At 41.8% G+C, this 23,584-nt stretch overlaps 1 protein-coding gene and 1 long non-coding RNA gene across 25 annotated transcripts in view; one reads left to right on the top strand and one right to left on the bottom strand.

Annotated features, from left to right (window-relative positions):
* Positions 1-23,584, top strand: part of LOC114018257 — a 110,112-nt gene that overhangs the window by 9,928 nt on the left and 76,600 nt on the right. The window lies entirely within an intron of this gene.
* The window catches only part of TFDP2 (transcription factor Dp-2), a 259,198-nt gene continuing 247,838 nt past the window's right edge, over positions 12,225-23,584 (bottom strand). For all 19 annotated transcript variants that reach the window (XM_043522835.1, XM_043522837.1, XM_037909188.2 and 16 more), the window contains one exon: positions 12,225-21,729. In XM_043522835.1, coding sequence (XP_043378770.1) covers positions 21,552-21,729 — 178 coding nt within the window. In that variant the 3' untranslated portion in view covers positions 12,225-21,551. The remainder of the gene's footprint in view (positions 21,730-23,584) is intronic.

Genomic DNA, 23,584 nt, shown 5'->3' with positions numbered 1-23,584 from the left:
TATACTGGACAATGCCACTCGGCACCATTTCAGAAAGTGTTATTGATATTTGGTGGAAGATGGGCCATCTCACAGGTTTGGGAGGGGTCATGGGCATCAACAGGCTTTGTTCATTACCTACAATATGGCTTTTAATTGTGGTGCTGTCCATATTTTGTTCTGCAGGCTGCATGGAAGCTGTTTAGAAGCCATTAAGTATTAAATGAAGGTGGGGAAAAGGGGAAAAAAAAAAACTTCTTTGAGTGCTTGCTCATGTCCATTCCATGCTAGGTGTGTGCACGCCGCGTGCACTGTTGCTGGAAATTTTTCCCTTAGTGCAGGTGTGGCCAACCTGAGCCTGAGAAGGAGCCAGGATTTACCAATGTACCTCCTGATCAGCTGTTTTGTGGCATGCAGGAGGCTGTGGGGAGGACAAGCGAGGGCACTGCAGGCTCAGGGGAGGGGGTGGGAAGGGATGGAGTGGGGGCAGGGTCTGTGGCAGAGCCAGGGGTTGAGCAGTGAGCGCCCCCCAGCAATTTGGAAAGTTGGCGCCTGTAGCTCCAGCCCCGGAGTCGGTGCCTATACAAGGAGCCGCATGTTAACTTCTGAAGAGCCGCATGTGGCTCCAGAGCCACAGGTTGGCCACTGCTGCCTTAGTGGTATCTGTTGTGCTGGCTCTAGCGCCCTCTGGAGCCGCCTGCGTATGCGCTGGTATAAGGTGTACCACTGGCCCCGTATCGTCTCAGTTGCTCTTTACTGCGCGTCACATTTGCTGGAACAACCTTTTCTTGGTCTGGCAAGGATTCTTTCCAGGGGTTTTGAACTCTTTCTTCAGTCATAGTGTTAATATTTTAGTGTATATAGTTTTTGCAAGTTATGATAGTGAATATAGTTGGTGTATAGTTCCTATTGTTGAAGGATTTTTTGCCCCAGGGACCGGGCATGCACAGGGCTTTGAGCCTAGTGCCTCTTGTGGCAAACCTGTGATTGTGAGTGACTTGAATTGCTTAAAGTGCTTGGGGGAAACTCATGTAAAGGACAAGTGAAAAATCTGTTGGGACTTTACCCCCTGCACTAAGAAAGACCAGGGCTAAAGGCTATCCTCCTGAAAGCTGCCCTCAGACCTGTCGCAGAGCAGAGCCACTTTGATTTGGCACTGAGTACTTTGGCATTGGTGCAAAGTGTCTCCCCAGTACTGAGTTCTTCCCAGCACTGTTCTCCATTCCCAGTGCCGAGGAAGAATCACAAAAAGCAGCGCACCAAGAGAGGCCATTCACTAGTGCAGAAGAGAGACAAGTGGGGAGAGGGAGTGAGACCCATGCCTGGCCGCTCTTCTACCTCAGGACCCACGTCGGCACCGTCGACTCCACAAAGTCCAGTGCGGAACCCTCTGCTGACACCAGGGAACCACTGTGATACCAGTGGACTTCTAGTGCCATCGACCCCAGAGGATTTTCAGGCGGCTAGGGACCTTCACTCTCTTCCAGTCCCTCCAACCCCACTGGGGCACCGACTAGCTCTGGCATCCAGAAGCAGGAGAGAACAGAGTGCAATAGGCGCCTTCCCAGTACTGGTTCCCACCATCCGGGGCAAGCCCCACCTGATCCTGGTATCCCACTCCCTGGCACTCCACTGGTCCCTGGAATCCCGGCACCGTATGGAAGCAGGAGTGGGTACCGCTTCACCATGGTAGCTGGGAGAGGAATCCTCTTCAGGGTACGAAGGGGAACCCTATATACTGCCGAAAGCCCACCATCGGTATCCAGCCTACTTCCCACTGAGCTTCACTGCTGGTCCTCCGACAGGCCCCTGGCCAGCGGGTCACTAGCTGATGCAGTGGCCCTACTGGAATGCCCCAGGTTTTCCCCAGGTACTGGGGCCTGCCTCCCACCGCTCCTACTCGGTGGCCTCCAAGAGACGGGCCACCACTTCTTCCTGCTCAGCACCGGATCCAGACTCCAATACTAAAGTCCAGGAGATGCCTCAAGGGGACATAGTCGAGACAGAGGAAGGAGCTCCTCCTCCAGTGCAAGCCGCCTCCTCCTCCCCAAATGAGGCCGTTGCAGATCCCAGAAGTTTACTTCCCCAGGATGATTTCAGGGCCCATCAGGACCTCCCGCAGTGGGTTGCTTCAAACCTGGGCTTGGAGATTGAGGAGCTCAGAGACATTGCACAGCCTTATTGATGTCCTGACTGTAGCAGCTCCATCCAAGGTGGCCTTACCCATCAATGAGGCGGTGATGAGACCAGTCAAGGGCCTATCGCAAAGTCCTTCTTCTCTGGCCCCCACTTCAAAGAGGGCAGAGAAAAAGTATTATAGACCAGCAAGTGGGTTTGATTACCTGTACTCGCACCGTCCCTCCTGGGGTCCCTGGTGGTGTCTGCAGCTATCGAAAGGGACAGACAGGGCCAGTCAAGTGCTAGCCTGAAACAAAAAGACGCTAAGAAATTGGATCTTTACAGAAGAAAGGTTTATTTTCTGGGTAGCCTTCAACTACATATTGCCGATCGGCAAGCTTTGCTGAGGAGGGATGATTTTAATCTATAGGACTTCCTGAATAAATTGAAAGACTCCCTGCCTCAAGAGTTGAGACAGGAGTTTGCAGCCCTCCTCGAAGAGAGTAAGAACATGGCCAGACCTCTCTCTAGGTAGTTCTGGTTGCTGCTGACTTGGCGGCCTGGACAATGGCCTCTGTGATCATCATGAGTCTCTGTTCCTGGCTCCAGTCCTCCAGCCTTCCCCAAGAGGTCCAACAGTCAATCCAGAACCTCCCATTTGAAGGCTCCTCCCTTTTCTTGGAGCAGATGGACACACGACTTCACGAACTGAAGGACTCAAGGGCCACCCTACGATCCTTCAGCCTGTATGCTCTGTCTGCCTCCAGAAAACACTTTAGGCCCCAGCAGCCGCCTCAGTTCTTGGGACCTCCAAGACTTGAGCCCTACAAAAGAAAAGAGAGAGGTTATAAATGGCGCCAACCACTCCCATCCACCTCAGCCTCCCAGTCGGGGCCTCAGAGATACTCCTGTGGACCCAAGAAGGCCTTTTGAAGATGCAGCCAAGGGTGCTGTACCAGTTGCTGTTTCAGATCTGCCCCCCCCCCCTTCATTTTTGGACCATCTGTTCTTCTTCAGCTTGGCTTGGGCATCCATAACATCGGACCAATGGGTCTTGAGTACAGTGACAATCAGATATACCCTTCAGTATTTATCCACCCTCCCTCCAACCTCCATCTCTGTCCCTCTTCAGAGACCCTTCACACTAGCAGCTCCTTGTCCAGGATGTGCAATCCCTCCTGTGTATGGGATTGTGGAGGAAGTTTCTTAGGATTGAGGTGGAAGGGGTTATACTCCCAATATTTCTTAATCTCAAAGGCAAAAGGGGGCTCCAGACCATCCTTGATCTATGTCGCCTCAACAGATATCTTAAGAAACTGAGATTCCGCATAGTCTCCCTGGCTTCCATCATTCCATCCTTGGACCCAGGAGGCTGGTACGCTGCCCCCGACCTATAGAACATAAGAATGGCCATACTGGGTCAGACCAAAGGTCCATCCAGCCCAGTATCCTGTCTATCGACAGTGGCCAATGCCAGGTGCCCCAGAGGGAGTGAACCTAACAGGTACTGATCTAGTGATCTCTCTCCTGCCATCCATATTCACCCTATGACAAACAGAGGCTAGGGACACACCATTCCTTACCCATCCTGGCTAATAGCCGTTAATGGACTTAACCTCCATGAATTTATCCAGTTCTCTTTTAAACCTTGTTATAGTCCTTGCCTTCACAACCTCCTCAGGCAAGGAGTTCCACAGGTTGACTGTGCGCTGAGTGAAGAAGCACTTCCTTTTATTTGTTTTAAACCTGCTGCCCATTAATTTCATTTGGTGGCCTCTAGTTCTTATATTATGGGAACAAGTAAATAACTTTTCCTTATTCACTTTCTCCACACCACTCATGATTTTATATACCTCTATCATATACCCCCTTAGTCTCCTCTTTTCCAAGCTGAAAAGTGTTAGCTTTTTTAATCTCTCCCCAAATGGGACCCGTTCCAAACCCCTAATCATTTTAGTTGCCCTTTTCTAATGCCAGTATATCTTTTTTGAGATGAGGTGACCACATCTGTACGCAGTATTCAAGATGTGGGTGTACCATGGACTTATTGTAAGGGCAATAAGATATTCTCCGTCTTATTCCTAACATCCCGTTTGCTTTTTTGGCTGCCGCTGCACACTGCATGGACATCTTCAGGGAACTATCCACGATGACTCCAAGATCTTTCTCCTGATTAGTTGTAGCTAAATTAGGCCCCATCATATTTATGTATAGTTGTGGTTATTTTTTCCAATGGGCATTACTTTACATTTATCCACATTAAATTTCATTTGCCATTTGTTGCCCAATCACTTAGTTTTATGAGATCTTTTTGAAGTTCTTCACAGTCTGCTTTGGTCCTAACTATCTTAAGCAGTTTAGTATCATCTGCAAACTTTGCCACCTCACTGTTTACCCCTTTCTCCAGATCATTTATAAATAAGTTGAATAGGATTGGTCCTAGGACTGACCCTTGGGGAACACCACTAGTTATCCCTCTCCATTCTGAAAATTTACCATTTATTCCTACCCTTTGTTCCCTGTCTTTTAACCAGTTCTCAGTCCATGAAAGGATCTTCCCTCTTATCCCATGACAACTTAATTTATGTAAGAGCCTTTTGTGAGGGACCTTGTCAAAGGCTTTCTGGAAATCTAAAGTACACTATGTCCACTGGATCCCCCTTGTCCACATGTTTGTTGACCCCGTCAAAGAACTCTAATAGATTAGTAAGACACGATTTCCCTTTACAGAAACCATGCTGACTTCTGCGCAACAATTTTTGTTCTTCTATGTGTCTGACAATTTTATTCTTTACTATTGATACATGATACAAAATAGAAATGAGAAAGTATGTATCTTCCATGGGCACAGAAGATTTCTCAGATTTGTAGTGGGTCATTGCCAGTATCAATTCCCTGCCCTTCCCTTCGGCCTATCAGCAGCCCCAAGGGTTTTTACGAAGTGTATGGTGATTGTAGCAGCCTTCCTCAGGCAGCAACATGTTCAGGTCTACCCATACCTTGATGACAAGCTGATCAAAGGTCGGTCACAGGCTCAAGTGCAAGACAGCATCAGCCTGGCCCGAACCATCTGTACGGTGCTGAGCCTGCTGATATATGAGCAGAAGTCAACTCTCATCCTGGTTCAGAGAATAAAATTTATTGGGGCAGTGCTCGACTCAACCCAAGCCAGGGCCCGCTTCCAGACCATGGCAAACCTGATATCCAAGGCCCACCCAATCACAACAGCTTGAGGGTGCCTCAGGCTGCTAGGTCACATGGCAGCTTGCACTTACATGGTTCATCAGACCTCGTGTGGGAAGTGCACCTCAACAACCTCAGGACTCGGGGCCTCTAATCCTGGGAAGAACTCTCCCCCCACATAAACATCAGGGAGCTCAGGGCGGTATGCCTGATTTGACAAGTTTTCCTTCCCCAGGTCTCAGGCCAGGTGGTTCAAGTCCTGACAGACAATACAGCGGCCATGATCTATATCAACAAACAAGGAGGGGCCTGATCCTCTGGCCTGTGTCAGGAGGCCGTTGGTCTATAGGACTTCTCTGTGAGACACTCCATCTCAAGGCTTCTCACCTCCTGGGAGCCTGGAACATGTTGGTGGATTACCTCAGCCAGTCCCTCTCCTCTCACCACGAGTGGTCTCTTCACCTAGAGGTCGTCAGTGTCATCCTCCAGAAGTGGGGGCCTCCCCAGGTGGACCTGTTTGCCACCAGGCAGTACAGAAAATGCCATCAGCTCTGTTTCCTGCACGGGCACAGTATGGGCTCCCTCTCCGACGCTTCCTGCTATTGTGGGCAGACCACCTACTGTACGCCTTTTCACTGATTCCCCTTGGTTCACAAGGTTCTTCTAAAAATCAAATGGGACAAATCAAGAGTTATCCTGATAGCACCAGTATGGCCACACCAACTTTGGTTTAGCACACTTCTGGACCTCTCAGTGGCATCTCCACTCTCGCTTAACACAAACCTCGCCTCCCTGCAACTAACTGCATGGCTGAACCCTGAAGAACAGGCGTGCTCGGAACAGGTTAGACAAGTCTTACTAGATAGAAGAAAGCCTTCCACCAGGAACACGTACTTGGTGAAGTGGAAATCTTTTACTTGTTGGGCCTCCAAATGGGATCTCTCTCCATCTCGATCTTCTCTTCAATCTCTCTTAGACTATTTGCTCCACCTGAAGCGGCAGGGGCTGGCACTCTTATCCATTAAAGTTCGTTTGGCTGCTATCTCAGCTTTCCACTCCCTCCCCCCCCAGTGAATGGCAGATAAGTGTTCTTTTACAAAATGACGGTCCGGTTTCTCAAAGGGTTGGAAAGACTCTATCCTCAGGTTCGCAAACCAGTCCCCCCATGGAACTTAAACCGGGTCCTGCTGAGGCTTACAGTCCTCCCACCCCCTTTCGAGCTGTTAGCATCCTGCTCCGTACTACTTCTCTCCTGGGAGGTCACCTTCCTGGTGGCAATCACCTTGGCCAGAAGTGTCTCAGAGATCAAGGCCCTTATGTCAGAACCACCTTACAAAGTGTTCTTCAAGGACAAGGTCCAACTGTGCCCTCATCTAGCCTTTATGCCAAAGGTGGTATCACAATTCCACAACAACCAGGTGATTTTTCTACTTGTCTTCCCAAAACCTCACAAAAGCTCAGAGGAACAATGGCTTCATACATTGGACGTTAGGCAAGCCCTCGTTTTATATATTGAGAGAACTAAGCCCTTCCGCAAATTCATGCAACTCTTTGTGGCAATAGCAGAAAGAATGAGAGGGCTATCTGTGTCAATCCAAAGAATCTCGTCCTGGATAACTGCCTGCATTCAGGCTTGCTACAAACAGGTGAATATCCCACCTCCAGCCATCAGCTGCTCATTCCACAAGAGCCCAGGCTTTGTCAGCAATTTTCCTTGCGCAGGTACCAATCCAGGACATCTGCAGAGCCGCTACTTGGTTGTCGGTTCATACCTTCACATCCCACTACACCATCACCCATAGGCCCAGGATGATGCCAGTTTTGGGAGAGCAGTATTGCAGTCAGCACATCCATAAACTCCAAGCCCATCTCCTGGGATATTGCTTGTGAGTCATGGAATGGATATGAGCAAGCACTCGAAGAAAAAACTATTACTAACCTTTTGTAACTATTGTTCTTTGAGATGTGTTACTCATGTCCATTCCATGACCCACTCTCCTGCCCCTCTGTCGGAGTTACCAGCAAGAAGGAACTGAGAGGGTGTGAGGCTAGCAGTGTCCCTTATACCGGCATGTACGTATGCCAGCAGTGTCCCTTATATGGTTCCAGAGGGCGCTAGAGCTGGCCCAATGGATACGCCAAGGGAAAAATCTCCCGCAACAGTACACACAGCACATACACAGCTAGGATAGAATGGACATGAGCAACACATCTCAAAGAACAATAATTATGAAATGTTAGTAACTGTTTTTTTCCCTTGTCGGCGCACAGTTCCCGCTCTGTCTTTTACTGTTCATACTGCTCTTCAGCACTTGCTGAACTGGTAATTAAATTACTTATATTTCATGAAAAGTTTGCAATTAAAATTGTTAAACGAAGGTCATTCAGATGTTATAGTTAAAGCATTAAGGGCGTGATTTTCAACCTCTACTCCACTTCAACATTGACAGTTTATTTAGACAAATCACTACTTGATATGTGGCAGGTAATATCAATAGTACATACCTGAATCAGGTACCTAGACATCTAAATAGCATAAATTGTACCTGTAAAAAAATTTCCCAGCTCTTGTGCCCAAAGTGGAGGCCAGATCTTAAGGAATTTAGTTAATTTTACGCCTCATATTATCAGAGGAGTCTATAATTTAAATAACATGATTTTATAATATGAGATACCAGATTGCCCATCATTATAAATCATATTAAATGTAATTGTCAGAAAAACTAATAATTTGTTACACCTGAAAAGGTGCATGATTGTTCTCTAGTTTCTAGTACGCTGTACATTCCATTTCTAAATGCACCAAAGTAATGGGGCTTGCACCACATCCCTGGGGGCTATTCTGTGATCTCACCTTGGGTCATCACAAACCTGGGCTGGTCATTACATTCACAACACCCAGCACCTTGATTATTATTACTTAAACACAACTCCTAGGAATCAAATGTTACAACAATATAACTGTAAGACTTTTTTTTGTTTAAGGAAAGATCCAATTCTTTAATGGGGCATTCTGATTTTCTTATACACTGGCCATGCAATAAATAGCATTGCCTATACATCACCATGGATAACTTGGTTCATTTACTTCCAGATGAGTGTTTTGTACACCTGCACACAGTGCCATGATGACAGTACCATCAGCCCTTGCTATTAGTGGCACAAATGTTTAGATTAAGATCCAGGATAAAGCAAAAGCTGAATAAAACACTTTAACGGAATAATCATTTGACTCACCCTGGATTTCAAAAAAATCAACCCCCCCCCAAAACAAAAACAAAAACAAAAAACCAACCAAACAAAAACCAGTGAACAAATGTAAGGGTGAAGTTAGCAGAATACTTTACTGCTCCTTAAAGCAGTTTACAAATGCAGATGTACTAACGTAGAGACAAGCTAAAAGAGAAGCAATGCATATGTTATATCAAATCACCTTGTTTTCAATATGAAGTAAACCTGGTTTTTTGCTTGTTTACAAATAACATAACTTTTAACGTTTTTCTTTCAATGATCAACATATCATATCCAAATAGTGGGTTAAATTCAACAGTTTTTCTTAACTAATGATATGGGTAAAAGGCATTAATAGACTTCAGCAATAAATAATTATGTTAATGAGTGAGTAGTGGAAAATGACAGCTGGAGTTGCGTGGATACAGCATGTCCTAGGTCACCTTTGGATGACAGTTGCAACATAGGACAGCTAGTCTCAGTGGTAGTAAGTAGTTCATCATCATTGTTCCCATTATGCCTCTGGCGTTTAGGGCAGTGACGAAGCTCCTCCACTCCTGTCTCTCTCTGGCAAGTCTTTCAATGTCCCCCGCTGTACCCCAGGTTTTTCAGCCTAGCTTCACAGCTCTTTGCCATGTTGTTTTCAGGCGGCCTCGTTTTTGCTTGCCTTCAGGTGTCCATCTTATTGTAGTAGTAAGTGGTTGGAGCCCTTTAAATAATGTGAAGGAGGAACAAATGGGTATTAAATAGAGCCCAATGAGCATGGGTATGTAGCCTCTTGGGCAGCAGAAACACAGGCACCTGACCCGTAGAGCTGAACAACATTAAGGACAAGGGGCTCAACCTACACAAATCACACTTGCACTGTAGGTGGATGAACAGACACCCCAGCTTTTAATGAAGATTGTTGCTTGTAATACTGGACTTGCACAACGGAGTGATTGTTTAAACCTCTGTCCCCTTATCTTACATGTGGGGTTGAAACAAAGTTTAATGAATAATAAACCTACAGTTGTGTTCTTTCTTCTGCTGCCACAGATGTTTGGTGTTTGTTCCTCTTTCTAGATGAAATGCATGAAATTAAGTGCATCTCCGCCCCCCCCCCCCCCCAAGAAAAAGCCTAGATAGTTATTTGAATGCTTCTCTTTACCAGTGATATGAACATAAATAAGCTTAGTACTGGAGTACAGCTGACATTGCTTTATAACATTCTTACAAAAGACATAAAAGATCTGTGCAAGGAAAAATTGAAAACAGCATGAGTTTGCACCATGCTGCCTTAATGGGAAAATTAGGCTGAGGAATCCTTTACCAAAAGCATTTGGAATCTTTTACTGGGCTTACTTCACAACTGGTTTGTTCCAGTCTTTTGAAAGAGAAGGTTGGGGAAGTGAAGAAAAGAGTTATGTTTAATCATTTCCTTAATGTTTCTGTTGGTTTCAGAGGGAGAAGGTGAAAATTAGCACAAGGAAATACAAATTGTTTTAAATTGAGAACTTCTCCCTTTTTACTCAGAACAACCAGGAGAGGAAAATATTGGTAGGAGAGAGGTTACAGAGAAACAAGTTTTAGCTATGAGCTTGCTTAAAGATAATACAACAAAACCCTCCTGAAGCCCTCACGTAGCAATTTATCTGTTCTTGGAATAGTGAAGGCGGCAGAAGGGAAGGATTGCTGGGGATTAGTTTAAATGAACAGATGTGAATAATTTTGTGATGTCATCTTTAGAATTATGTTTGACTCAAAACCACAGAGGAAGCAATCATTGTAGTTGTGAGTCTAAAGACCATGAGCTTGTGGGCATAGCCTTTCTTCATTTAAACACAGCTCTGCCCACAGGAGCCCCACATTACATAGTCTTTTGGGGCTAAGGATGCTACTAAGTCCATCCACGAAGGCATCCCTCCAACTGCAAGCTGGCCTTAAGAACATGGCAAATTATGAGAGAATCTTTCCTGGTTGTGGTCTACACTAGAGTTTGGATTTGTTTCACAGGGGTGAACTCCCAATCCTGCAAGTTTTTCATGTTTAACAGGTGGTAGACTTGAGAGAGAAAACTACTGAACCATGGGTAGTTCAGGTAACTTAGGAAAACAAGTCTAGTGAAAGTGCATCTGAGAAGTTAGTTAGTCCAGGACACATCAATACCAGAAAAAGGGGAAGGACTTCAGAGAACAACAACAGTAATGATCAAGGGGAAAAAGAAATTAACTTATTAGACCAAATTAAAAACAATATTTATTACTAAGGTATTAATCTGCTAACTGTGTGTGCGGAGGTGGGTTGTGTGGATATGGTAACGGTCTGCAGATATTTGAAAGATATAGACGATAGACGAATTATTTAACATGGAACATAGGCAGAATCTGGAGTGGTGAGCTGTAACTAATAGAGGGAGATTAGGATGAATATCAGGAAAATCTTCATGACAGGAAGATGTATAAGACTGTTGAACAGGAAGCCACATCACCTGACATTTAAATCTAGACTGAACAAAACCATAGTAAATTTACAACGGTATAATCATATATTAGCAGGGAAATTAATTAGCTTATCCTGGGGGATGTTTCTAGCTCTAGGTTAGGTGAGTTTTTTGATGAACTACATAAGAAAACAGTCTCCTAATATACCTTTTGTCATAACCATACAGCTAAGGGTAGCCTAGAATTTCTCCTTACCTGTAAAGGTTAAGAAGCTCAAATAACCTGGTTGGCACCCGACCAAGGGGACCAATGGGGAAAGAAGATACTTTCAAATCTTGGGGGGGAGGCTTTGTGGTGTGTTCTCTGGGGAAAGCAGAGAAGCATCAAGTCAAAAAAACTCCTTGTCCTATATAAACCATCCTGTACAAGTCTCTGATATTACAAAAAGAGTAAGTAAATAAGGCAAGGCGCGTTAGATTACCTTTTGTTTTCAATTTGTGAATTTTCCCTTTGCTAGAGGGAAGTTTATCCTGTTTTTTTTGTAACTTTAAAGTTTTGCCTAGAGGGGAATCCTCTGTGGTTTGAATCTGATTACCCTGTAAAGTATTTACCATCCTGATTTTATAGAGGTGATTCTTTTACCTTTTCTTTCAATAAAATCCTCTTTTAAAAACCTGACTGATTTTTCCATTGTTCCAAGACCCAGGGGTTTGGGTCGTTGATCATTTTGTAACCAATTGGTTAGGATATTATTCTCAAGCCTCCCCAGGAAAGGGGGTGTAAGGGCTTGGGGGGATTGCTGGGGGAAGAGGAACTCGAAGTGGTCCTTTCCCCTGGTTCTTTGTTAAATCACTTGGTGGTGGCAGCGTTACTTAAACCCAAGGTACAAGGGAGAATTTGTGCCTGGGGAGTTTTTAACCTAAGCTGGTAGAAATAAGCTTAGGTGGTCTTTCATGTGGGTCCCCATGTCTGTACCCTAAAGTTCAGAGTGGGGAGGGAACCCTGACACCTTTATAAATTGAATTGACACAATGTAAAGAGATTCTACAAAACCATTTTCTTTCACTGGATGTCACATTAGGTTCCTCTAAGCTGAAGACTATCCACCAGGCTACAATTAGTGAAGTTAAAATATTTATTTTCAAAACATCAGATTAACTTGATTCTTTTTTCCCTGGAGTGTACACTGTAAGGTGGCTTTTTTGAAATGGAGAGCACATGCTATGAACATTAAATTTGAGCAGCTTTCCTCTTCAACAATGTTTTGCTTAAAAACAAGATCAACCCCAGTTGTCTTTAAATTCTTTTATTCTGTTCTTCTACAGTTCAGCTTTACTTCTCAAGTTATAAACAGCTGGATACTGTTTTTCTCCAACATGTGCATGCTTTTCACTTCAATCAGATGTGTTTATTCCCCTCCTCTCCCGCAATTTTGTGGAGTACAGTTCCCCCTTGCAGCATTTTCAGTAAATGTGGGATCAGTTGAGTATACAGAAATAACTTCTTCTATAAAATTTCCATAAAAAAATAGCAGGTATTTATTTACAAAGTGTGAAAGACTGCAAAGTAATAATTCCTTATTAGATCCAATACACTGTATGCTAATATCAATGTTCTCATTAGGAAAGTAAAACTTTATGTACTTTGTATTTCTGTCTGCCAGTGTTTAAAGGATATATAACATCACATTATTCTTACGCTACTAATAGTCATATACAATGTGGTAGTAAAAATTAACATTACTTGATCAGAACAAACAAATCAAGATAGCTTAATAGCAGCCTTTGCCAAAACAAAATAATAGGGTTATAATTAAAAGATACCCAGCAAGAAAGAAACTCATGGAATATTAAAAATCTGCATCAAATTGTTTGAAGTAAGTTGCCCAGAAAGCCTGTAATGTGTTAGATGGCAGTTTACTTTGGGAAAATCTTTAGGCTATGTCTACACTACAGCAGCGCAGCACAGCACAGCTATGTCACTGTAGCACAGACATTTGCTAGAGACAGATGGGGTTTTTCCATCACTATAGTAAATCCACCTTTTTAGAGGTGGTAGCTAGATTGATGGAACAATTCTGCCGTCTACCTACCTGCATCTACGGGGGCGGGGGGTTAGGTCAACCTAACCTGTTGCTCAGGGCAAGAAATTTTTCACAGCCTTGTGCAAGGTAGCTAGGTTGACCTAAGTTTTAGATGTAGACAAGCTCTTAGTAATAAGGTTTTAGCAGTGCAGGAAAGGGGAGATGTAAAAATGCTTTTATTTAATGCACAAACATTTTGACAGAAAAACAGTAAGTTATTTTATGCCAGTAAATATTTTAGGGAAAAGACCATAAGGTTATTGGATTCAGTAAGAGAACAGAATGAATCAAACCCTCAATTGATCACCATAAAACAAAGATCAGCAATTTCCACTCATTCTATAGTGGAAGTACTAGAAATAATTAAATCCTATACAATTTACAGCAGCACCAATTAGAGCCACTATAGCTAAAGTTGTCTCAGGGCTTCCATTTTTCAGGAGTTCACAAACCTTTCTTTAAGTTTGGTCTGAGTTGAAACTTGGCATAAAACATCCAAGCCCATGACTGAGACGACTCTTCTGTTAACTTAAATAGGTAGAAAAGTGGTTAAAACAATTAATGGGCTTTTAAGTGGTTTCAGCACTTCAAACACAAAAAGGAAAAGTTTTAAAAAGTTAACTCCATGCAGAATTTAGTCCATATTGTGGATAAATACTTCAATTATTATCTTTAGAAAATTACAATTGTAGTTACACTCATTCATGCTGTAATGGCTCCATAATATAGGTTGATATACATAAGACTGTTGCCCAGTATTATTCTGCTTTAAGAGAGCAATGATCTATTGCTAGATCCCACTGTTCAGAAGTGCCTACATACATCTACTGACTTTAAACTGTGTCCTGGCTTGTTCTGTTGTCATATCTCACAATGACATGCAGAAGACCCAAATAAAAATATCCAGCTTGGTGTCTTGCTCCTGGGATAATTATTGCACTCAGGTCCCAGGTTGAGCTTTGAACCCTCCATTTTTACAGGTATGTAATGAGCAGCACCACTGGAAGCAGGAATAATCTTTCACAGTAAGAATTTTGGGTGCTATAAGGGTTATAAAATATATATACAAATTGGCTAAATTACGAGCCTATTTGAAGTGTTCTGTGTAAAATGGATGTGCCAGTGCATCAGAGACAGGGGAAGTGCACAGAATTTGTTTTTGCCCAGAAGGTGCTTTTGTGAGGAAAAGTCTCTTATCACCATATTACCTGAAAAACAAACCCAAAGCTGCTATTAACCCTTACCATTACGTTAAAGGTTAATAAACCCAAACAAAAAATTCAGATTTCAGGATAATACAGTGATTTCAAGGGCATAACACAGAGTATCTTCTATATTATATTTGGTGCATGGACAGACTGTCAACCCAGAGTTCAATTAATATTTAATGCTGAATTTTCTTGCTTTTGTACATTTCATGGTCCTTCAAAATGTTAATCACATGGGATAAAAACCAGCTTTAATCAATCAAGTATACATTCTATTAAAGGTTGACAGGCACCAAATTTAGATTTTACAAAAACCAAGATCAACTGAAATGTTCCCATGAATTTGTTTTTAAATTATAGCGAACACAGATTTTTTATTTTGACTTGAACATTCCCTGGCAGCATTTGCAGTCTAGCCATTACAGCTATTCTAGTGCATGAGAGCCAGAACATGACAAGGGTTAATTTCTGAATTTCACTCAGCCTGCGTAATGATAATAGACTAAATATTAGGGCTGTCAAGCGATTAAAAAAATTAATCGCACTGTTAAACAACAATAGAATACCATTTATTTTAAATATTTTGGATGTTTACTACATTTTCAAATATATTAATTTCAGTTACAACACAGAATACAAAGTGTACAGTGCTCACTTTATATTTATTTTTGATTACAAATATTTGCAATGTAAAAAACAAAATATTTTTCATTTCACCTCATACAAGTACTGTAGTGTAATCTCTTTGTTGTGAAAGTTTTACTTACAAATGTAGAATTATGTACAAAAATACTGCATTCAGGAATAAAGCAATGTAAAACTTTAGAGCCTACAAGTCCACTCAGTCCTACTTCTTGGTCAGACAATCACTCAGGCAAACAAGGTTGGTTACAAATTGCAGGAGATAATGCTGCCTGCTTCTTGTTTACAATGTCACCTGAAAGTGAGAATAGGCATTTGCATGGCACTGTTGTAGCTGGCGTTGCAAGATATTTACATACCAGATGCGCTAAAAATTCATATGTCCCTTCATGCTTCAACCAGTATTCCAGAGGACATGCATCTGTGCTGCCGACAGGTTCTGCTTGATAACGATCGAAAGCAGAGCGGACTGATGCATGTTCATTTTCATCATCTGAGTCAGATGCCACCAGCAGAAGGTTGCTTTTCTTTTTTGGTGATTGGGTTCTATAGTTTCCACATCAGAGTGCTGCTCTTTTAAGACTTCTAAAAGTATGCTTCACACCTCGTCCCTCTCAGATTTTGGACGGCACTTCAGTTTCTTACACCATGGGTCGAGTGCTGTAGCTATTTTTAGAAATCTCACATCGGTACCTTGTGTTTTGTCAAATCTGCGTGAAAGTGTTCTTAAAATGAACATGTCCTAGGTCATCATCCGAGACTGCTATAACATGAAATATATGCAGAATGTGGGTAAAACAGAGCAGGAGACATACAGTTCTCCCCCCAAGGAGTACAGTAACAAATTTAATTGATGCATTATTTTTTTTAACAAGCATCATCAGCATGAAAGCATGTCCTCTGGAATGATGGCTGAAGCATGAAGGGACATACGAATGTTTAGCATATCTGGCATGTAAATATCTTGCAACGCCAGCTACAAATGTGAATGCCTGTTCTCGCTTTCAGGTGATGTTGTAAATAAGAAGCAGGCAGCAGTATCTCCCATCAATGTAAGCAAACTTGTTTGTCTTAGCGATTGGCAGAATAAGAAGTAGGACTGAGTGGACTTGTGGGCTCTTATGTTTTACACTGTTTTGTTTTTGAATGCAGTTATGTAACCAAAAAAAAAAATCTGCATTTGTTAGTTACACTTTCATGATAAAGAGACTGCACTTTAGTACTTGTATGAGGTGAATTGAAAAATACTATTTTTTATCATTTTTACTGTGTATATATTTGTAATCAAAATCGATATTCAAAATGTAAAAAAAAGATCCAAACATATTTAATAAATTTCAATTGGTATTCTGTTGTTACAAGTGTGATTAATTGCAATTAATTGTTTTAATCACGATTAATTTTTTTGAGTTAATTGTGTGAGTTAACTGCAATTAATTAACAGCCCTACTAAATATCATTACTAAAGAGTAATTTAAATTTTAAAATTCTGCTATTAACTATGCAGATAAGGGAATTTCTTCTAAACAACTGTTTTTAAGTTATTTTTAATAATATTATAATGAATGTTGCTTCATCTAGTGAGGGGGGTCTCTCCTCTTTAAATAAATAATAGCAACAGGCCTTTGGCTTCATCACATCCCAGGCATGGAACAATTGCAAGAGCATTAACTGCCTCCGAAGTCTTATTCTAACTAAAGGAAGCTTACATTAACCAGAAAGATAGTGACATTTTTAGATTGTGATCATGATGTGTAATCCCAAAGAGGGACAAAGTGAAATAAGATCAAACATAGTCCTAGCCCTGTCTCACTGTATCTGGATAATCCAGCATTTAGAGTATATTAGGATCATGCAATTAAGAGACATCTGCAATAATAAGGTACAACTGCAAGGGTCAAGACTGAAAGCCCATTTTTGTTTTGGTTTGTTTATTCTATATTAAATGCACACTGCAATTACTTGCTTTGCTTTTTCTAAATCAGGGTAGTTTGGCTTTTAGACTAATTAAAGGTAAAGTAAAGTATTTTTAAAATGCCTCTGGATATTTTCAGTTTTAAAGTGCCTGTTAATTTTCCAAATGACCATTATCTAATTTTTAGACTGTAACAAATAAATTTTAGAGGTGGTTTTGTTTAAGAAGGTAGTGTGTGTGTATGTGTGGGAAAATAAAGATAATTTGACAGCTATGTTCTTAAATGATAGATTCTACCCTAAAACAGCTTTTTATGTCTGATATGTTTGAGAACAGTGATTATTTAGGATCAAACTTTGGCTCTATCACACCTTGTTGCAAGGTGGGTGAAGTAATATCTTTTATTGGAGCAACTTCTGTTGGTGAAAGAGACGAGCTTTCAACCTACACAGAGCTCTTCTTCACCTACAGAAGTTGGTCCAATAAAAGATATTGCCACACCCACTTTGTCTTTCTGATATTATGACACCAACCCTGCAAACAACTTCTCCATACAAGAAAGTTGTGCCAGTTTAACTACACTACAGCCTATGTTGGCAGAACTTATGTCGCTCAGATGTGTGAATAAACCACCCGCCTGAGTGACATAACTTACACAGACATAAGTGTCGATGTGGACAGAAGCTCTCCCACTGACATAGCTGCTGCCACTCATAGATGTGGTTTTATTATGCTGATGGGAGAGCTCTCACCCATCAGCATAGAACCTCTTCACCGGATGTGCTGCAGCGGCATCACTGCAGCATTGTACGTGTGGACATGTCCTAAAGGTCTGATTTTGAATTGATTTAGTTAAACTAAACTGCAACAAGGCTGCTTTAAACCACACAGAAGTTTGCATCAGTTTAAGTCTATTAGGAATCTTTGCAACCTGTATCAGAATAAGCCACTCTTAAACCAGTGCAAACTCCTCTGTGGATATTTTTATTTTGGTTTCAGTAAGTGAGTTTAAAAGCATACCTCCAGCGAAACTGGAATAACTTTCTCATACAGATGAGACTTTAGAATAGATTAATTTTGCCAGTGACTTCAGTAGAACCAACATTTGGCTTGTAGAAATGAAAAATCTGGCACAACTGTAGTGTAATCATTAATGGCCAGATTGAATAAACGTTAGAGCTAACTTCCACACAGTAGAAATACCCTCCATCCTCTTCCTGGAAACACACACATTTTTGGGATGTTTGTGGTACAGTCTAGAAGGTTTTATTGACTCTTTCCCTAAGTTTAAAAGTCCCCAGTCCCTAAAATAAAATGTTTAATATGTAAAGATTTTACTGCAATAGATTTAAAATGTATACACACAATTATATTGGTTACGGCGAATTACTTCATGTACTTCCTCAAATAATTTTAGTAAATCATACCCAATAAATAAACATATAAATCATCCAGAATAGCAGTACAAAACACAAAACAACAAAAAAGCACTCTCAACCACAGGGTCACTTTGCAAATGTTCATATCACAATTTTCTTTATGCTTAAAGTTTAATTGCTACCTGTCACCAGATAACAATGGACATATTAGCTGTATCACACAATATGGCAACTAAACAGAAGATGAGAGAACCAGTCAAGCTGTTAATGATCACATTACTATGGTAATGCCTCCTGGTGCCATTCAGAGTTAAAGGGCCTTTTTGAGGGACTGAACACCCATTGCTCCTATTGACTCAATGGAAGATGTTGGTGTGCAGCAACTTGAAATCTCCTTATAATTCAGATACATTTAAGGTTCAATTGAGATACACCATCAGTTTTTGTTGCAGTCCTGCAATTTTGCAGCAGACTCATCAGACAAAAAGGAGGTTAAGTTACATGCTTGAGTTCACACAGTGACTCCACCTGGATGAGGACCAGTTCCCAGACTTTAATAACATCACAACTGCCTGTGTTAAAATTCCCTCTGGACTGGAACTTGGAACATAGGATCTCAAGCAACTTCCTTTTGAAGTCCCAAAACTGGTTTTATGTTTTGGCCTCTGTATGATTTAACTATTTTCAGGGGGGTGGGAGATCAATTTGTGAAGCTGATCAGTTAATAAAGCTACCTACTTTCTCTGCTGTATTTTAATGCCAGAGGCTGGTGATGCTATGCGATGGTACTTGCCAAAAAGCGAGTAGTAGTGCAGTGTGCTCTTAATGGGAGTTTTGCTGTGGACTGCAATGGGAGCAAGCATGCCAAGCTCCTGGGAAAGAACATTTTTTGTCAACTTTTGTCATGAAAGCAAAATTATTACTGCTCCTCTTTGGGCTAGTGTTCAAAGTGGTGCTTATGGGTTTCCTTGTTTTCCAAGGCCTGTTGCAGTGCTTGGTGGATGGTAAGATGGGATGGATCTGGACACACTGACTTTTTTTTTTTTTTTTTAAGAGTGGTTTCATAAACAAGAGAAACCACTTTCCAAAGGGATTGTCTTCAAGCTAAGAGACCACTGAAATAACCTGCCCCCGTCAGCTATTACTGACCTAACAGTTACAGTGCCATTTCCAGTTCAAGTGGTAGTTACACTGGCAGCTGTCTGAGAATAGATTAGTAACATGAGTCAAGACAGAGGACATTACCTATTTCACATGTCCAACTGTCTCTGTGACCTATGCTCATGGGATAACCCACTAGTCTTGTCCAGATTGGTAGGTAGCTTGATAAGCATAGAGGAAAATTTTCCTTGTAACTTTGCTAGCCACCTCTCCTCCAAATGTGTGTAAACATGACAGACTGCAACATTCAGTAGGGATTCAGGCAAAACTCCTAACTAAATAACACAGCCATAGTCATTGTGGTCTAACAGCTAATACTGGTATTTAGAAATGCCTAAAATATGTACATGGACTATAAAGATGAAAAAGGAATCATTTCAATTTATCATTTCATTATTCACTCTTAATTAGGTTTAGCATATTGAAAAGAATAAAAACAGACTAGTTTAAACTTGCATATCAAAACATTTCAGGTCAACCTGTTCTGCTTTGATATTAAAGAAAGTGTGGAATGTTTAAAAATTCTCTGTTCAGAGACATTCTAGGCACCAAGTTGGGATGCTAAAAGTAGAACTGGACTCAACTCTGAGATTTTTGTGAGCCTAATTCAGCCCTTTAAAGACATTTTTAAACAGAGGAAAAAAACCTATATTTAACCATTGTACTGGTATGATTTGTTGTTGATATATTCCACTGTGACTCAACCTATTTAACAGCATCTTTGGTCACAATGGAGTCAAATATATAATCCAGTATTTTATACATTTACCTTTTCCAAAGCTGCAAATAAATATTTTCAATTAATGTGACCTTCAGTAAATAGAGGTGCAATTTATTCACTAAAGAAGCCCAGTTTACTAACATTTTGGGTTGACATGATTGTGAAAATCCTTTGGGTGATATTAAAGCAAAATTACTACTACTCCAGTGCCTACTTCTGAAGTGTAAGAATTATTTTTGCTAACTTGACAGACTAAAAATCAGATTCCAGTTTTTCCTTTTTAAAAAATCCTGTGAAAACAGTTGTTTGGAGTTAAATGTTCCACTGCAGTGCCAGCATGGTGTCAGTTAGTGCAGAACAGTTGGAAAATGGAATTAACTAGAAACAAAAAGTTAATTTGATTAGTCTGTTTTCATTATCCTAGCTGAGTGAAATGCAAAAAGTCAAACTGCATAAATAGTGAAAAGTTAGATTTTCACAAGAATCTTAAATTAAAAAGTTATTAGTTTCCAAAATAATATTTTATATGACTGTGTCCCTTGAAAACTGCAAACTGCCTGAAAATGATGTATGAAGTCCTTACTATAGAAAGAAAGTCTTTTGCTATTATATTCCATTTGATTTTCTAAAGTAGGTTAAGGTCTGTGTAGATATTCAAGGGAGAATTTATTTTTAAACTATCAGACAACTTATTAATACTATTTTCTTCACTAACATTTTTTCTTAAAAAAAATTAGTGCTGGTGTAGGGAACACCACCATTTTTATCCTCACTATGTATAATGGCTAATATTCAGTTATTTATAATAAATTAGGCCCAAAATATCAATGGAATAAAATAATGGAAAAATATGAACCCTTCAACAGAAATATACTAATTTCATTCTTTACAATATCTAAAATGGATTTCATCTAGTTCAAGATTAATTTCGCCACTTGCATTTTATATTACTTTGACTCTTCTATACAGCAAGATGAACAGAACAAAGCAAACATACTAATAGCCCCTCCCCATAATGGTTTTAATAAGTAAGATATTTAAAACTATCTATTTTAGCTTTTTTTTTAAAAAAAAGATAGCAGAGCCTAAAGACTATGTAAGAATCAGCATCTGTTTGTCGATACTATAATCATCTCCATTCTGAGTGGGATAAATGAGGGGGAAGAGAGAAACTGGAGAAGCGGTGTCCCAAGTTATGAAAAATAAACTTGTGCACTTAGCAATTAGTCTGCTAAATCTTCAGGGATTTTGCTTTTTTCCTTGGTTGCAGTTGAAACACTTTGTTTGCTCTGTGGCAGTATGCCACACTGTGTTCAGTTATAAAAAGTTTTCAATCTGTCACTTAACTTTGGGTGCTTTTTGCGTGTATATGCGTGAAAGTTTCCATTTAGTTTCACTGAACACAGTGCAAACAAAGGCAAGAAACTGAAGTTACATCATGAAAACCAGGAGCTCACACTAAAAAACACATAAAAGCAGCATCTTGTATATTCTGTTTTCTACTGTCTTCATTCTGGGGAAGAGGAATCGTCATCATCATCATCTTCATCATTGAATGAGCATGGGGTTTCTCCTCGTGACTCTGAATAACGTGATGTTGCACTGCTGGATTGTTGACTACCAGGGGCAAGGAACTGTCCAGTTGCTAAGGCCACTTCAGCATCCAGACACAATCCTGGATTTCCACTATCAAAACAACAGAAAAGTCATCCTGTAACTTGAGAGAATTTCTCATGTTTGAGAACTTTTTGTGGCTTCTTGTTTTTATTTAAAAAGAAGCTACCAACAAGAAACTACCTGAAACATTATAATTTAAAATGAATCTAGTATTTGTGAAAGGGGACAGGAGGCAGAAAAGCAAAAGAAACTCAAGGATCAATGGGGGTATGCCAATTTCTCTTGTCCCAGCTAGGGAAGCTCCTGAAGCCAAGAGAAGGAATCGAAAGGGAATGACTCTCCCATTGCCTTGTCTATGCTGTAGTGCAGAGGTGGGCAAACTACGGCCCGTGGGACCGTCCTGCCCGGCTCCTAAGCTCCTGGCCTGGGAGGCTAGCCCCAGCCCTTCCCCTGCAGCTACGCTGCAGCGCGGGCAGCACTCTGGGCGACGGGGCTGCCTGCTCATGCAGAGCAGCACTGCAGCGTGTCTGGCTCAAGCCAGGTGGTGTGGCGGCCAGGGGGTTGGACAAGGGGCAGGAGGTCCCGGGGGGCAGTCAGGGAACAGGGGGCGGTTGGATAGGGCAGAGGTTCTGGGGTGGGGGCGGGAGTTAGATAGGGGGTGGGGTCCCAGGAGGGGACAAGGAGCAGGGAGGGTTTGGATGGGTTGGGGATTTTGAGGGGGCAGGCAGTGGCGGATAGGGGTTAGGGGCCAGGCTGTTTGGGGAGTCACAGTCTTCCCTACCCGGCCCTCCATACAGTTTCGCACCCCAATGTGGCCCTTGGGCTAAAAATTTTGCCCACCCCTACTGTAGCGTGTGCATTGAGAGGTGAACTGCCATGAGCAAGAACTTGTTAGGAACTCTAGGGGCCAGAAAAAAAAGGCTTTCTATCCAAATACATGACGACAAACATTTAGGTATTGTGATCAATTTGTATTTTAAAGCCAATTCACAACCAAGAAATTTAAAAATTAAAGCGAGGATTAGGCAGTGTGGAACTTATTTCCCTGATGGTGCTGGCAAAAGTTAGGACATGTACAGACACCAAAAATTTCAACTAAAATCCTCAAGGCTCCAACTTGGGTGAAAATGAAATAAAAAAAAGTCTCATCCTACTCCTCATGATGAATAATGTATAAAAAAAAGTTTGAACTGTTCACAAAGAGTTCTGAATTATGAACAAACTATTTTAGATCTTTCTAAAAGGTGAAGAGACACCACTTTTTCAAATCTCCTATACAAACACAGTTTGTCCAATTAACCTCAAATGTACACGCAGCCATTCTCCTCTGGGCAGAGACTACAAATCAGAAATTGTCTGTGGAAAGAAGCCTTTTATCAGAAAGTTAGAATGTTCTAAAAATCAGTCATCACAGAAACTCCTTTTATACATTTGAAATGCTACAGTGGTGCCTCTGTAGTGCTTCAGTGTAGACCAGTGGTCTCCAACCAGTAGCTCGTGATCAACTGGCCAATCCTGGAGTCTCTGGCAGTCAACCATGATCTCCGGTCACTAAAAGTCCGGCGGCGCACGGGGCTAAGGCAGGCTCCTTGCCTGCCCTGGCGCTGCGCTGCTCCCAGAAGTAGCCAGCACACGCCTGAGGAGGGGCGGGGGCAGGGGTCTCTGTGCACTGCTCCTGCCTGCAAGCACCTCCCCCACGGCTCCCGTTGGCCGGGAACGGGGAACTGCGGCCAATGGGAGCTGCAGCACACAGAGCCATGTGCCCCCCCAAGGGCTGCAAGGGTGTGATGGCTGCTTCCAGGAACTGTGTGGGGCCAGGGCAGGCAGGGAGCTTGCCTTAGCCCCGCTACGCCACTGACTGGGAACCGCTTGAGGTAAGTGCTGCCCAGCGGGAGCTTGCATCCCAGCCCTGAGCTCCTCCCGG

Source organism: Chelonia mydas, chromosome 9 (assembly GCF_015237465.2).
Source record: "Chelonia mydas isolate rCheMyd1 chromosome 9, rCheMyd1.pri.v2, whole genome shotgun sequence".
Lineage (NCBI taxonomy): Eukaryota > Metazoa > Chordata > Testudines > Cheloniidae > Chelonia > Chelonia mydas.
The sequence above is the reverse complement of the archived record's forward strand: the minus strand, read 5'-3'. Positions and strand labels throughout refer to the sequence as shown.